This window comes from Acanthochromis polyacanthus, chromosome 19, assembly GCF_021347895.1.
Source record: "Acanthochromis polyacanthus isolate Apoly-LR-REF ecotype Palm Island chromosome 19, KAUST_Apoly_ChrSc, whole genome shotgun sequence".
Classification (NCBI taxonomy): domain Eukaryota; kingdom Metazoa; phylum Chordata; class Actinopteri; family Pomacentridae; genus Acanthochromis; species Acanthochromis polyacanthus.
The window spans coordinates 33,038,430-33,054,317 of record NC_067131.1 but is presented as its reverse complement, the minus strand read 5'-3'; the positions used below and the strand labels follow the sequence as shown (position 1 = coordinate 33,054,317).

Here is a 15,888-nt window from a genome sequence, read left to right as displayed (position 1 = left end):
CAGGTGGAGCCCTGTGACCTCGCTGTGACCTCACTGTGACCTCAGGGCCTGTCGTGGTCACATGACCAGAGGTCCTGTTACCTGTAGTCCTTCTCCATCTTGTTGAACAGCTCCATGAACTCAGCGCTGACCTCCTCCCTGATCTGAGCCTCCAGGACCAGACGCAGTGCCGCCTCCCTGCCCTCCTGCTGACACACAATGAGACACACAATGAGACACACACACACAATGAGACACACAATGAGACACACAATGAGACACACACACACAATGAGACACACACACACAATGAGACACAATGAGACACACACACACACACACACACACACACACACACACACACACAGAATGAGACACACACACACACACACACACACACACAAAGAGACACACACACAGGAATACAAAGAAACACCAACGTAAACACACACAAACACAAAACAAACACACAAACATCAACACAGTAACACACCAACATTAGGTGAATCTTTGGTTTTCTGTAACGATCAATTGCTGTGATCAGAGGAGAACCAATCAGTAACTGATCACTGATTATTGTAGCTGTTACAGTGAATTGATCCTGCTGGTTGTGGATCAATAATCAGTCAATAATTAAGGTGAGTTTTACCTTCAGCTCCTCCTCCATGGTTACGTCCTCCTCCCCTCCTCCCTCCAGCACCGTCCCCTCCATCAGGCTCTCCTCCTCCTCCTCCTCCTCCTCCCACTCCTCGCCGTCCTCCATCACGTCCTCCAGGGTCGTCTCCCAGGCGACCAGTGAACTCTTCCTGCCGCGACCCGACCCCTTCCTGCGCCGGTCGGCCTCATCGATGATCATAGACAGCTCCATGGCCGCCCTGTGGGAGGCGTCGTCCAGGACCGGAGGTCTGGAGGTCAGAACCACCACCTGGACAGGTGGGAGTCAGGAGGAGAGACACAGAAATACACAAATACCAGTGTTTACTCTTAGACATATATACAGAGGTATTGATTATGTGATCAGTCTAGGGCTGCAACTCGTCTGAGCACGATACGTCATCAAAAGCGGAAGTGAGCGTGCAATGCAACAGAAATCACCGCCTGCGGTTCAACCTGAAACTCTCTGAATGTTGAGTTGCTCCTGGAGAATCAGATCAACACACACAGAATAAGAAGATTTTAATAGAATATCACCAGTTTAAGCTCAGATTTGGTTCAGAAGATGCATTCAGGGACCATCAGACATGTCGAAATATGAGGCTTATTTCTGCTTTTCCAGTTTGGAGCTGATAAATGTTGTGGTGTTGGCGGTTTTCTAAGGACTGACCTTCTGAGCGAGGGCCGAGAACTTGAGGACGTTGAGCGTCTCGTCAAAGCAGGACGAGTTCTGGTTGATGTTGACCACCATGGAGACCTGGCCAGCACCACAGAAGAAGAACTGCAGGAAGTGGGTGAGTTTGGACTCCCTGAAGGGAACATGGTGCTGGAACCTGGAGAGGACAGATACAGGCCTTCAGGTGTTTGATCCTCAGAGCCAGGAGAGTCTAAACTGGATGGAGGGCCGTACTACTTTGAGTTAAATTTTAATCAAAACAGTCCAATTGAAAATGTAAATATTTTGTGGTTTCTTTCCTCTATGACAGTAAAGTGAAGAACTCTGGATGTTTGAGGAATTTTGATCCACATTTTCCACGGTTTTCTAACATTTTCTAGAATAAATAACTCACTACTGGAATTTTATGTTAAACAAAACAGTAGTTTAAGCCTCAGACCTGCAGAGGTCTGGTTTGTTAAAGAGTCTTTGGAGTTCCACAAGGCGCCAACATGGATCAACTATTATTATATAATTATAAGATACTATTATTGTTGTGGTTCTATTCGGGTAAAGAGTTTCTGAATAATAACAATGTTTGTATTAAATGTGACTTTTTAAAGAAAGACACTGAAAATATGAAGAAAATGCTGTAGCTTTAACTCCAAACTCCAGATATGGTTATTTAGTGTGACTGGTTGTGTGTTGCTGCTGATTAGGATAAGGTTCTTGCGTGGCTCTGAGGTCCTACTTGGCGTTCTGGTTGAGCCTCATGGCGCTGATGCACTTCCCCAGCGTCAGCAGCGAGCTGTTGATGTTTCCCGCCTCCTTCAGCCTCTCACCAGTGTTGTGGGTCCGAGAACAGCGCTCCGAGCCGGCCAGGTCGCACAGCGCCAGCCTGAACACAACACACAGTCATGAACCTGTGCAGGTAAACCGCAGGCAAACCCCCACTGCTGCTGGATTAATGAGACTCACTCGCTGATGCCAAGGACTCTGGGAACCCCGACGTCGTCCACCCGCAGGATCCTGATGGAGAAGATGCTGTGGCTGCAGAGACAAACAGCTTCAACACTCTGAGCTTAGCAGCTTAAATGGGTTTTTATTCACGGTAGGGTTTTGAATCTTTATGCTATGCTAAACTAGCAATTTCCACTTGTTTCTAATCTTTATGCTAACCTAAGCTAAGATAGCAGTTTTTCCTTGTTTCAGATCTTTATGCTAGGCTAAGCTAGCAGTTTCCTATTGTTTCAAATCTTTATGCTAAGCTAAGCTACCTTTTTCCCCTTGTTTTGAATCTCTTCCAGTCTTCATGCTAGGCTATTTTAGCAGTTGACCCATTTGAAGTCTTCATGCTAGGGTATTTTAGCAGTAGCCTCATTTGAAGTCTTATGCTTGGCTAAGCCAGGAGTTTCCCATTGTTTCGAATCTTTATGCTAACATAGATAGCAGTTTCCCATTGTTTCGAATCTTTATGCTAACACAGCCAGCAGTTTCCCATTGTTTCGAATCTTTATGCTAACATAGATAGCAGTTTCCCATTGTTTCGAATCTTTATGCTAACACAGCCAGCAGTTTCCCATTGTTTCGAATCTTTATGCTAACATAGATAGCAGTTTCCCATTGTTTCGAATCTTTATGCTAACATAGCTAGCAGTTTCCCCTTGTTTCGAATCTTTATGCTAAGGTAAGCTAGCAGTTTCCCTTTGTTTCAAATCTTTATGCTACGCTAGCAGTTTTTCCTTGTTTCGAATCTTTATGCTAGGCTAAGCTAGCAGTTTCCCTTTGTTTCAAATCTTTATGCTACGCTAGCAGTTTTTCCTTGTTTCGAATCTTTATGCTAGGCTAAGCTAGCAGTTTGTCCTTGTTTCGAATCTTTATGTTTCCCCTTGCTTCGAATCTCTTCCAGTCTTCATGCTAGGCTATTTTAGCAGTTGCCCCATTTGAAGTCTTTATGCTAGGCTAAGCGATGCATTCAGGGACTGTCAGAATGTTGGACATCTGAAAACTCTTTCCAGTTTCTGGGTTATAAACAGTAATGGTGAAGACATCACACCAACAGGTTTCAGAGGACAGTGAGCTGTCAGGGAGCTTTAAAGTTCAGATCTGTTAACATTCTTTATGCAGATATTCCTGGATGTCTGAATGAACCACTTCCTGTTTCTATGTTTAAAATTTAACTTCCTCCCGTCTGCTGCTGCTGAAACTAGAGTTTGATCTAAACCGTATCTGAAGGTGAAGCCCACCTCCTGCTGCTCAGATGGTTCAGTTTGGTGGACGAGAAGCTCTGGTTCCTCTTCCCGATCTTCATCACCCTGTAGGCCTCCTCAGAGCTGCTCACCTGGACCCAGCGCAGGTCTGAGGTAAACCGGTAAACACACAGGTAGTAAACATATTGGTAAACATTCAGGTAGTAAACATACAGGTAAACACACAGGTAGTAAACATACAGGTAGTAAACACACAGGTAGTAAACATACAGGTAAACACAAAGGTAGTAAACATACAGGTAGTAAACACACAGGTAGTAAACATACAGGTAGTAAACACACAGGTAAACACACAGGTAGTAAACACACAGGTAGTAAACATACAGGTAGTAAACACACAGGTAAACACACAGGTAGTAAACATACAGGTAGTAAACACACAGGTATTAAACACACAGGTAGTAAACACACAGGTAGTAAACACACAGGTAGTAAACATACAGGTAGTAAACACACAGGTAGTAAACACACAGGTAGTAAACACACAGGTAGTAAACACACAGGTAAACACACAGGTAGTAAACATACAGGTAGTAAACACACAGGTAGTAAACACACAGGTAGTAAACATACAGGTAGTAAACACACAGGTATTAAACACACAGGTAGTAAACATACAGGTAGTAAACACACAGGTAGTAAACATACAGGTAGTAAACACACAGGTAGTAAACATACAGGTAGTAAACATACAGGTAGTAAACATACAGGTAGTAAACACACAGGTAGTAAACATACAGGTAGTAAACACACAGGTAAACACACAGGTAGTAAACACACAGGTAGTAAACACACAGGTAGTAAACATACAGGTAGTAACACACAGGTAAACACACAGGTAGTAAACACACAGGTAGTAAACACACAGGTAGTAAACACACAGGTAGTAAACACACAGGTAGTAAACATACAGGTAAACACACAGGTAGTAAACACACAGGTAGTAAACATACAGGTAAACACACAGGTAGTAAACACACAGGTAGTAAACACACAGGTAGTAAACATACAGGTAAACACACAGGTAGTAAACACACAGGTAGTAAACATACAGGTAGTAAACACACAGGTAGTAAACATACAGGTAGTAAACATACAGGTAGTAAACACACAGGTAAACACACAGGTAGTAAACACACAGGTATTAAACACACAGGTAGTAAACACACAGGTAAACACACAGGTAGTAAACACACAGGTAGTAAACATACAGGTAAACACACAGGTAGTAAACATACAGGTAAACACACAGGTAGTAAACACACAGGTAGTAAACATACAGGTAAACATACAGGTAGTAAACACACAGGTAGTAAACATACAGGTAAACACACAGGTATTAAACACACAGGTAGTAAACACACAGGTAGTAAACACACAGGTAGTAAACACACAGGTAGTAAACATACAGGTAAACACACAGGTAGTAAACACACAGGTAGTAAACACACAGGTAGTAAACATACAGGTAAACACACAGGTAGTAAACACACAGGTAGTAAACATACAGGTAAACACACAGGTAGTAAACACACAGGTAAACACACAGGTAGTGAACACACAGGTAGTAAACATACAGGTAAACACACAGGTAGTAAACACACAGGTAGTAAACACACAGGTATTAAACACACAGGTATTAAACACACAGGTAGTAAACATACAGGTAGTAAACACACATACAGGTAGTAAACACACAGGTATTAAACACACAGGTAGCAAACACACAGGTAGTAAACACACAGGTAGTAAACATACAGGTAAACACACAGGTAGTAAACACACAGGTAGTAAACATACAGGTAGTAAACACACAGGTATTAAACACACAGGTAGTAAACACACAGGTATTAAACACACAGGTAGTAAACACACAGGTAGTAAACATACAGGTAAACACACAGGTAGTAAACACACAGGTAGTAAACATACAGGTAAACACACAGGTAGTAAACACACAGGTAGTAAACATACAGGTAAACACACAGGTAGTAAACACACAGGTATTAAACACACAGGTAGTAAACACACAGGTAGTAAACATACAGGTAAACACACAGGTAGTAAACACACAGGTAGTAAACATACAGGTAAACACACAGGTCGTAAACATACAGGTAAACACACAGGTAGTAAACACACAGGTATTAAACACACAGGTAGTAAACACACAGGTAACCACACAGGTAGTAAACACACAGGTAGTAAACATACAGGTAACCACACAGGTAGTAAACACACAGGTAGTAAACATACAGGTAAACACACAGGTAGTAAACATACAGGTAAACACACAGGTAGTAAACACACAGGTATTAAACACACAGGTAGTAAACACACAGGTAGTAAACATACAGGTAAACACACAGGTAGTAAACACACAGGTAGTAAACATACAGGTAAACACACAGGTCGTAAACATACAGGTAAACACACAGGTAGTAAACACACAGGTATTAAACACACAGGTAGTAAACACACAGGTAACCACACAGGTAGTAAACACACAGGTAGTAAACATACAGGTAAACACACAGGTAGTAAACATACAGGTAAACACACAGGTAGTAAACACACAGGTAGTAAACATACAGGTAAACACACAGGTAGTAAACACACAGGTAGTAAACATACAGGTATTAAACACACAGGTAGTAAACATACAGGTAAACACACAGGTAGTAAACACACAGGTAGTAAACATACAGGTAAACACACAGGTAAACACACAGGTAGTAAACACACAGGTAGTAAACATACAGGTAAACACACAGGTAGTAAACATACAGGTAAACACACAGGTATTAAACACACAGGTAGTAAACACACAGGTATTAAACACACAGGTAGTAAACACACAGGTAAACACACAGGTATTAAACACACAGGTAGTAAACACACAGGTAAACACACAGGTATTAAACACACAGGTAGTAAACACACAGGTAGTAAACATACAGGTAAACACACAGGTATTAAACACACAGGTAGTAAACACACAGGTAGTAAACACACAGGTATTAAACACACAGGTAAACACACAGGTATTAAACACACAGGTAGTAAACACACAGGTAGTAAACATACAGGTATTAAACACACAGGTATTAAACACACAGGTAAACACACAGGTATTAAACACACAGGTAGTAAACACACAGGTAGTAAACATACAGGTAAACACACAGGTAGTAAACACACAGGTAGTAAACACACAGGTAAACACACAGGTAGTAAACACACAGGTAGTAAACACACAGGTAGTAAACACACAGGTAGTAAACACACAGGTAAACACACAGGTAGTAAACACACAGGTAGTAAACACACAGGTAGTAAACACACAGGTAGTAAACATACAGGTAGTAAACACACAGGTAGTAAACATACAGGTAGTAAACACACAGGTAGTAAACATACAGGTAGTAAACATACAGGTAGTAAACACACAGGTAGTAAACATACAGGTAGTAAACACACAGGTAAACACACAGGTAGTAAACACACAGGTAGTAAACACACAGGTAGTAAACATACAGGTAGTAAACATACAGGTAAACACACAGGTAGTAAACACACAGGTAGTAAACACACAGGTAGTAAACACACAGGTAAACACACAGGTAAACACACAGGTAGTAAACATACAGGTAAACATACAGGTAGTAAACACACAGGTAAACACACAGGTAGTAAACATACAGGTAGTAAACATACAGGTAAACACACAGGTAGTAAACATACAGGTAGTAAACACACAGGTAAACACACAGGTAGTAAACATACAGGTAAACACACAGGTAGTAAACACACAGGTATTAAACACACAGGTAGTAAACACACAGGTAGTAAACACACAGGTAGTAAACACACAGGTAGTAAACATACAGGTAAACACACAGGTAGTAAACACACAGGTATTAAACACACAGGTAGTAAACACACAGGTAGTAAACACACAGGTAGTAAACACACAGGTAAACACACAGGTAGTAAACACACAGGTAGTAAACACACAGGTAAACACACAGGTAAACACACAGGTATTAAACATACAGGTAGTAAACACACAGGTAAACACACAGGTAAACACACAGGTAGTAAACACACAGGTAGTAACACACAGGTAGTAAACACACAGGTAAACACACAGGTAAACACACAGGTAGTAAACACACAGGTAGTAAACATACAGGTAAACACACAGGTAGTAAACACACAGGTAGTAAACACACAGGTAAACACACAGGTAGTAAACATACAGGTAAACATACAGGTAGTAAACACACAGGTAAACACACAGGTAAACACACAGGTAGTAAACACACAGGTAAACACACAGGTAGTAAACACACAGGTATTAAACATACAGGTAAACATACAGGTAGTAAACACACAGGTAAACACACAGGTAAACACACAGGTAGTAAACACACAGGTAAACACACAGGTAGTAAACATACAGGTAGTAAACATACAGGTAAACACACAGGTAGTAAACACACAGGTAGTAAACATACAGGTAAACACACAGGTAGTAAACACACAGGTAGTAAACACACAGGTAGTAAACACACAGGTAGTAAACACACAGGTAGTAAACACACAGGTAGTAAACACACAGGTAGTAAACACACAGGTATTAAACACACAGGTAAACACACAGGTATTAAACACACAGGTATTAAACACACAGGTAGTAAACACACAGGTATTAAACACACAGGTAAACACACAGGTATTAAACACACAGGTAGTAAACACACAGGTAGTAAACATACAGGTAAACACACAGGTAGTAAACACACAGGTAGTAAACACACAGGTAGTAAACACACAGGTAAACACACAGGTAGTAAACACACAGGTAGTAAACACACAGGTAGTAAACACACAGGTATTAAACACACAGGTAGTAAACATACAGGTAGTAAACACACAGGTAGTAAACATACAGGTAGTAAACACACAGGTAGTAAACATACAGGTAGTAAACATACAGGTAGTAAACACACAGGTAGTAAACATACAGGTAGTAAACACACAGGTAAACACACAGGTAGTAAACACACAGGTAGTAAACACACAGGTAGTAAACATACAGGTAGTAAACATACAGGTAAACACACAGGTAGTAAACACACAGGTAGTAAACACACAGGTAGTAAACACACAGGTAAACACACAGGTAAACACACAGGTAGTAAACATACAGGTAAACATACAGGTAGTAAACACACAGGTAAACACACAGGTAGTAAACATACAGGTAGTAAACATACAGGTAAACACACAGGTAGTAAACATACAGGTAGTAAACACACAGGTAAACACACAGGTAGTAAACATACAGGTAAACACACAGGTAGTAAACACACAGGTATTAAACACACAGGTAGTAAACACACAGGTAGTAAACACACAGGTAGTAAACACACAGGTAGTAAACATACAGGTAAACACACAGGTAGTAAACACACAGGTATTAAACACACAGGTAGTAAACACACAGGTAGTAAACACACAGGTAGTAAACACACAGGTAAACACACAGGTAGTAAACACACAGGTAGTAAACACACAGGTAAACACACAGGTAAACACACAGGTATTAAACATACAGGTAGTAAACACACAGGTAAACACACAGGTAAACACACAGGTAGTAAACACACAGGTAGTAAACACACAGGTAGTAAACACACAGGTAAACACACAGGTAAACACACAGGTAGTAAACACACAGGTAGTAAACATACAGGTAAACACACAGGTAGTAAACACACAGGTAGTAAACACACAGGTAAACACACAGGTAGTAAACATACAGGTAAACATACAGGTAGTAAACACACAGGTAAACACACAGGTAAACACACAGGTAGTAAACACACAGGTAAACACACAGGTAGTAAACACACAGGTATTAAACATACAGGTAAACATACAGGTAGTAAACACACAGGTAAACACACAGGTAAACACACAGGTAGTAAACACACAGGTAAACACACAGGTAGTAAACATACAGGTAGTAAACATACAGGTAAACACACAGGTAGTAAACACACAGGTAGTAAACACACAGGTAAACACACAGGTAGTAAACATACAGGTAAACATACAGGTAGTAAACACACAGGTAAACACACAGGTAGTAAACACACAGGTAAACACACAGGTATTAAACACACAGGTAGTAAACACACAGGTAAACACACAGGTAGTAAACACACAGGTAAACACACAGGTAGTAAACACACAGGTAAACACACAGGTATTAAACACACAGGTAGTAAACACACAGGTAAACACACAGGTAAACACACAGGTAGTAAACACACAGGTAAACACACAGGTATTAAACACACAGGTAGTAAACACACAGGTAAACACACAGGTAAACACACAGGTAGTAAACACACAGGTAAACACACAGGTATTAAACACACAGGTAGTAAACACACAGGTAAACACACAGGTAAACACACAGGTAGTAAACATACAGGTAAACACACAGGTAGTAAACACACAGGTAGTAAACACACAGGTAAACACACAGGTAGTAAACATACAGGTAAACATACAGGTAGTAAACACACAGGTAAACACACAGGTAAACACACAGGTAGTAAACACACAGGTAAACACACAGGTAAACACACAGGTAGTAAACACACAGGTAAACACACAGGTATTAAACACACAGGTAGTAAACACACAGGTAAACACACAGGTAAACACACAGGTAGTAAACACACAGGTAAACACACAGGTAAACACACAGGTAGTAAACACACAGGTAAACACACAGGTATTAAACACACAGGTAGTAAACACACAGGTAAACACACAGGTAAACACACAGGTATTAAACACACAGGTAAACATACGTTTACCTTTAATGAAGGAGTTTCCTTTGACATCCTGAGACAGTCGCAGCACCGTCCTCCTCTGGTGTCCACTGGGAACCTGAACGTCACAAATCAATCACACTGTCAATCATATCATCAATCAATCACCATCAATCATTAATCGCGTCATTGATCGACTGACTTCCATCAACACAACAGGAGTGTTTAGTTTGATGAAGACATCAGAGTGAACCCGAAACCTTTATGGAGAATAAACTAATAAATATAATAATTCTGCAATGTTGTACTAAATGGAGCGTTACCGTGGTAACAACAGGACCAATCAGGAATAAAGAAATAACTGAAGAGGTCATCGTGAGGTGTTAAGTATTTAGTTTAAAGATGTCTGAACCTTTATTTATCTACTTAGACGGCTAACATGGATAAACTAGCCTGGTCACATCTGTAAAATCATCAAAATGCTGCTTTTACTCGTAAAGCAAGTTATGGATCTGAAGGAGTTTCTGTGGTTTAGAGTCTAACAGCTGCTGGGGGACAGATGAGAGCGTTACCTGTTCCAGCAGGTCGTGGATGTTCTCGTTGTAAATCTCACAGAATGAAACCCAGACAGAGAAACGGACGTTTGAGTCGACGTCCAGACAGAAGCTGTCGGCTTCAGAAGTACTGTTTACGCTGCTGTCACTGCTGAGAGAGGCTGGAGACACACACACACACACACACACACACACCACACACACACACACACACACACACACACACACACACACACACACACACACACACACACACACACACACACACAGATGTGGGTCAGTTTGATCCCTGTGAGGCTTCAGGTTAATCTCTGGTAATAAACTGTGACTGACCTTCCAGAAAAGCTGACTTTCCACAGGTCAGAGTTTTGTCGCTCTGCAGACAGGAAGCAGAAAAATACAAAAATAAAAACTATAAAATCACATTGTTTTTGTTTGAACACAGAATCTGATTGAGAGATGGAACAACTTCTGCAGCTCCACACTGGATTCATCTATTTACTATGAGATTTGTTATGACATCAGAGCGTCTGCAGTGACGTCGGTGATGACGTCAGAGCGTCCTACCTCCTTCAGCAGCCTCAGCAGGTTCCTCTTGCTGCTGCTTTCTGCTGCCTGCTGGTCTGCAGTCAGTCTGCTGAAGTCTCGGCAGCGTTGAGGCTTCAGGTCACAGCGACCGTACTGACGACCTTCAATACTGTTGAAGATCACAGACAGAGACCTGGGCAGCAGACCCGAGTCATGGTCCGGACCTGAGGGACAGACAGGATGTTAGACAGGATGTTTAATCAGACAGACAGATGTTTAGTCAGACAGACAGGTTGTCCTGACCCAGGAAGGTGAAGGTCTTTCCAGCATTGGTGACTCCATAAGTGAACACCAGACAGTTTCCTCCCTGCAGCACGTTTTGGACCAAACCCCGAACAGAACCATCGAACACCTTCCTCTGACTGGCCTCTGGACCGAACACCTGGAAACACAACAGCATCAACACCTGCAGACAGACAGGTGGACAGACACACAGCTCAGGTGTAGAATGCTACCTGTGTGAAGCTGAACCTCTGTGCCGTCTGTGGGAGGGACTTGTCGCCCTGTCGGTTTGATTGACAGGTCCTGGGGGCCTTGAGGACCACGGTGTCGGGCCCCTCAATGGTCACACAGTCCTGAAAACCAAACACAGCTGCTGGATTCTGATTGGCTCCAAGCATTCATCCTCAGAAACAATCAGATCATCAATTGACTGACGGAAAAATCTAATATTTGATCATCAGATAATCTGTATTGAAGCATCCACTGGTTTAAAAGTCACACACACATGCACCAGGTGTGTTACCTGGGACTGTCCGTTGTCGCTCTCTGCTGCAGTAAAAGGTCGGACTCTGAGGTAAACCTGCAGGTTCTCCGTCTGCGACTGAAGGTTCTCCTGCTGAGAGAACCACAGCATCATCACACACCTGCTCCAGCATCCTCCTGACCAGCACACAGGTGACACTCACCAGGGCAGGCAGACCAGCAAATTCTCCCAGCAGGTCTCTCTTGATGTCCTCAATCTCCACCGGTCCGACCCGCTCCGGCTTCCCGTTGAAACACGACTCCATCATCTCTGTCCAAACACACAGCAGGTAACCAGCCTATAAATAATCCTATAATAATAATAATAATATATAACCTATAAACAACCTGTAATAATAATAATATATAACCTATAATAATATATAACCTATAAATAACCTGTAATAATAATAATAATATATAACCTATAAATAACCTATAATAATAATAATAATAATATATAACCTATAATAATAAATAACCTATAAATAACCTGTAATAATAATAATAATATATAACCTATAAACAACCTATAATAATAATAATAATAATAATATATAACCTATAAACAACCTATAATAATAATAATAATAATATATAACCTATAAACAACCTATAATAATAATAATAATAATAATATATAACTTATAAATAACCTGCAATAATAATAATAATAATAACAATAATAATAATAATAATATATAACCTATAAATAACCTGTAATAATAATATATACTGTAACCTATAAATAACCACAACTCCTCATGGATCCTTTATTTTAGTGCAAGAAAGTTCACACTTAAGGAATTTTCACAAAACATGATGAACAACCTGACATTTATCAAGAAAAATAAATCCAGTTCATCATTTCCACATTACAACTTCCAGATCACAGAGTGTCTGCAAAGGAACACAACATTTAGTCACCTGGAAATGAATTATACAAAAACAGGACAAAATGTTAGAAAAATGACAAAAACAAGAAACAAAATGACAAAAAGTAGAAAAAACACAAGCAAGACAAAAAAACACAAAACAACATACAGCAAAACAAACGACAAAAACAAAACAAAATATTACAAAAACGAAATTGAAAATGAGCAATGTAGTATTTTACTTTAGGATCAAAACGGCAAAAAGTTGGAGAAAAAAGAAAAAAGAACTAAAACAAGACAAATATATAATAAAAACAACAAAATCAAGACAAAATTGTGAAAAAACAACAAAAACGAGACAAAAAAGTTACAAGCCTACAAAAAATTGGACAAATGACAAAAACGTGGCAAAAAATTACACAAATGAGACCAAGACATAAAAGACATTGAACACAATGAGTCTGGTTTGGTGGAACCCTGCTGTTGATGCTCTGACACAATATTTATGCATCTTTTTATGGATTCATTTTATACATTTTCGATCAAAACTATCTCATGTCATCCAAATAAAGTGAGCAACGCAGTGTAGGCATCAATCTCGCTTCCTTTACTGAGTTTGCTTACTGTTCTGTTGTCCGTGGCGATACGAATTGACAGTGACTGCAAAAATGGCTCCCGTTAAAACATTTAGACACGACAAAACCCGTTCTACCCAACGAGACAAATGATTTCAACGGAATATAAAGTTCCTAGTTTCTTTTGATAAAATGATTTATAGAGTGCCTGAAATTATATCATTCAATGGCAAAACAAATTCTGTAATTTCAACGGTTCAGTGGCCCGCGGGCGACCCGTTTTGATATCTGGATAAGCATTTTTCAAAATTGAACAACACTGCCAACGCGATTATATAAACACTATACACCCATGGCAAGCTTAGATTGATCAACATTAATCCCCACTTATATTTGATTTGCCTCATGTAATAAAGAGAGCATGTGTTCACATTTGGTGTTTGTGTTTTCAAGAATGTTTACTTAAAGTCTATAAGAACTGATGTGGCATTTTGGAATGGCTTGTGGAAATCTGACCAGAATATAATAGACTGGACTAGTTGACATGTTTTGATCGCAAGAACAAGTGGGTTTATATTTGTCATATTTTCTCCCCATCACTAATTTTTAGAAAAGAAACATGAAAATTTTATTTAATTTAGTTTTTGGAAATGGCTACAAATACAACAAAATGTTCTCCAAATTGTGCCAGAATGCCCCATTTTGCATCTTGATTTTCAAAATTTTTACGGGGGGGGCATGCCCCCGGACCCCCCTAGGGCCTTTGGCCCTTGCCTTCACCCCACCACCTCACAGCCATTTCAACCCAGGGGAAACAGTGATGTTGTGTTCTTTTGTAGACACTCTATGATCTGGAAGTTGCAATGTGGAAATGATAAACTGAGGATGAATGCTGATGAAACTTAACCCGTTTTTCTTCATGTTTAGTAAAAAGATAATTTATTAAATGTGAACAAAGGAACCATTTGGAGTTGTGGTTATTTGCAGGTTATTATGCTGTGGTTTTACTGGTCCGGCCCACTGGAGATCAGACTGGGATGTATGTAGAACCTGAAGTAGAATAAGTTTGACTCTCCTTGTTGAAATCAATAAAGTTTTGTAGGATGACTGCAACAATCAGAATGACTTCCAAAGATAAAATGATCTCAGATGTCTACATCAGAGTTAAACCAATGAGCAACTACTTCGTTCCGTGCTTTAATTTAACCTATTTCAGTATTATAATGTCTCTCCCAGTATCAGCTGAACAAACAGCGTGTTTATCATGGAAATGAGTTTGTTTTTAAACAATCTCAGTGTTTTCAGTCCAGCTCTGGGAGCGATAGTAAAGCTACTGTGGAATAGTATCTTTAAATAAGACGTTCTAATTAATGTACTATCTGCACCGATCGTAATAAGATGATTTTAAAAATATTCTCATTAATAACTTTACCTGAAGGTAAACGAAAAGCCAAAAAAAATGAAGCTTTAAATGAGAAGAAATAATCTCTGAATACATCATATTAAGCTATCAACAGTCAAATAGGCTCAGAACAATCAGGAAAACTTAATTATTAGTCTGAACAAATCACACAAGAGGCAAATAATGAATAAACTGCAATAAAAATAAGCCATGAGGACAGTTTATGAGCCTCTGTTAGCTTTGTTGTTAGCATTAGCCACAACTAGCTAACTCGAACATTCTCTCACGTCTGTTTTCTTGGAACGTACTTTCAGAAACCAAACTTCACTTTAACTCGCAGATGTGGACGTTAAACAGACATTTAATCAAAGTGTGACTCACTCTGGGCGTCTTTTATCCCCCACACACCGAGTTAAAAACAGAAAACATCGAACGTTAGCTTCACCGCTGCTCCTCTTTCCGCGGTCAACTTTTTAAACTGCGGCCGCTTGACCAATCGGATGTCGTCTGTGAGGAGACGTCACAGGTCTCGTTCGCATCTATGATCACGATCTCGCGAGACTAGCTGGTCAGCGAGAGAACTAATGGGACTGAAATAAAAACGAGATAAAATGTTTAATTATTTCATTTTTATTAAATTAAATTAATTTAAATCTGTAAACAGTCAATGTCTAAATATAGAAGGTCAGTCATAGAGTCTATGATGTACTTATGTCAAGTTTGGAAAAAGGTAAAGAA

At 39.9% G+C, this 15,888-nt stretch overlaps 1 protein-coding gene across 1 annotated transcript in view; it reads right to left on the bottom strand.

Moving 5' to 3' along the window:
* Nucleotides 1-15,650, bottom strand: part of LOC110971914 (kinesin-like protein KIF20B) — a 35,485-nt gene extending 19,835 nt beyond the window's left edge. Inside the window, exons 1-15 of the mRNA XM_051939096.1 lie at nucleotides 15,532-15,650; nucleotides 12,463-12,569; nucleotides 12,300-12,392; nucleotides 12,010-12,129; nucleotides 11,798-11,936; nucleotides 11,534-11,718; nucleotides 11,300-11,342; nucleotides 10,985-11,127; nucleotides 10,458-10,530; nucleotides 3,535-3,646; nucleotides 2,267-2,338; nucleotides 2,040-2,186; nucleotides 1,304-1,466; nucleotides 629-904; nucleotides 82-185 (exon numbers count right to left, since the gene is read on the bottom strand). Coding sequence (XP_051795056.1) covers nucleotides 82-185; nucleotides 629-904; nucleotides 1,304-1,466; nucleotides 2,040-2,186; nucleotides 2,267-2,338; nucleotides 3,535-3,646; nucleotides 10,458-10,530; nucleotides 10,985-11,127; nucleotides 11,300-11,342; nucleotides 11,534-11,718; nucleotides 11,798-11,936; nucleotides 12,010-12,129; nucleotides 12,300-12,392; nucleotides 12,463-12,567 — 1,775 coding nt within the window. The 5' untranslated portion in view covers nucleotides 12,568-12,569; nucleotides 15,532-15,650. The remainder of the gene's footprint in view (nucleotides 1-81; nucleotides 186-628; nucleotides 905-1,303; nucleotides 1,467-2,039; nucleotides 2,187-2,266; nucleotides 2,339-3,534; nucleotides 3,647-10,457; nucleotides 10,531-10,984; nucleotides 11,128-11,299; nucleotides 11,343-11,533; nucleotides 11,719-11,797; nucleotides 11,937-12,009; nucleotides 12,130-12,299; nucleotides 12,393-12,462; nucleotides 12,570-15,531) is intronic.
* Between the last annotated feature and the right edge of the window lie 238 nt (nucleotides 15,651-15,888).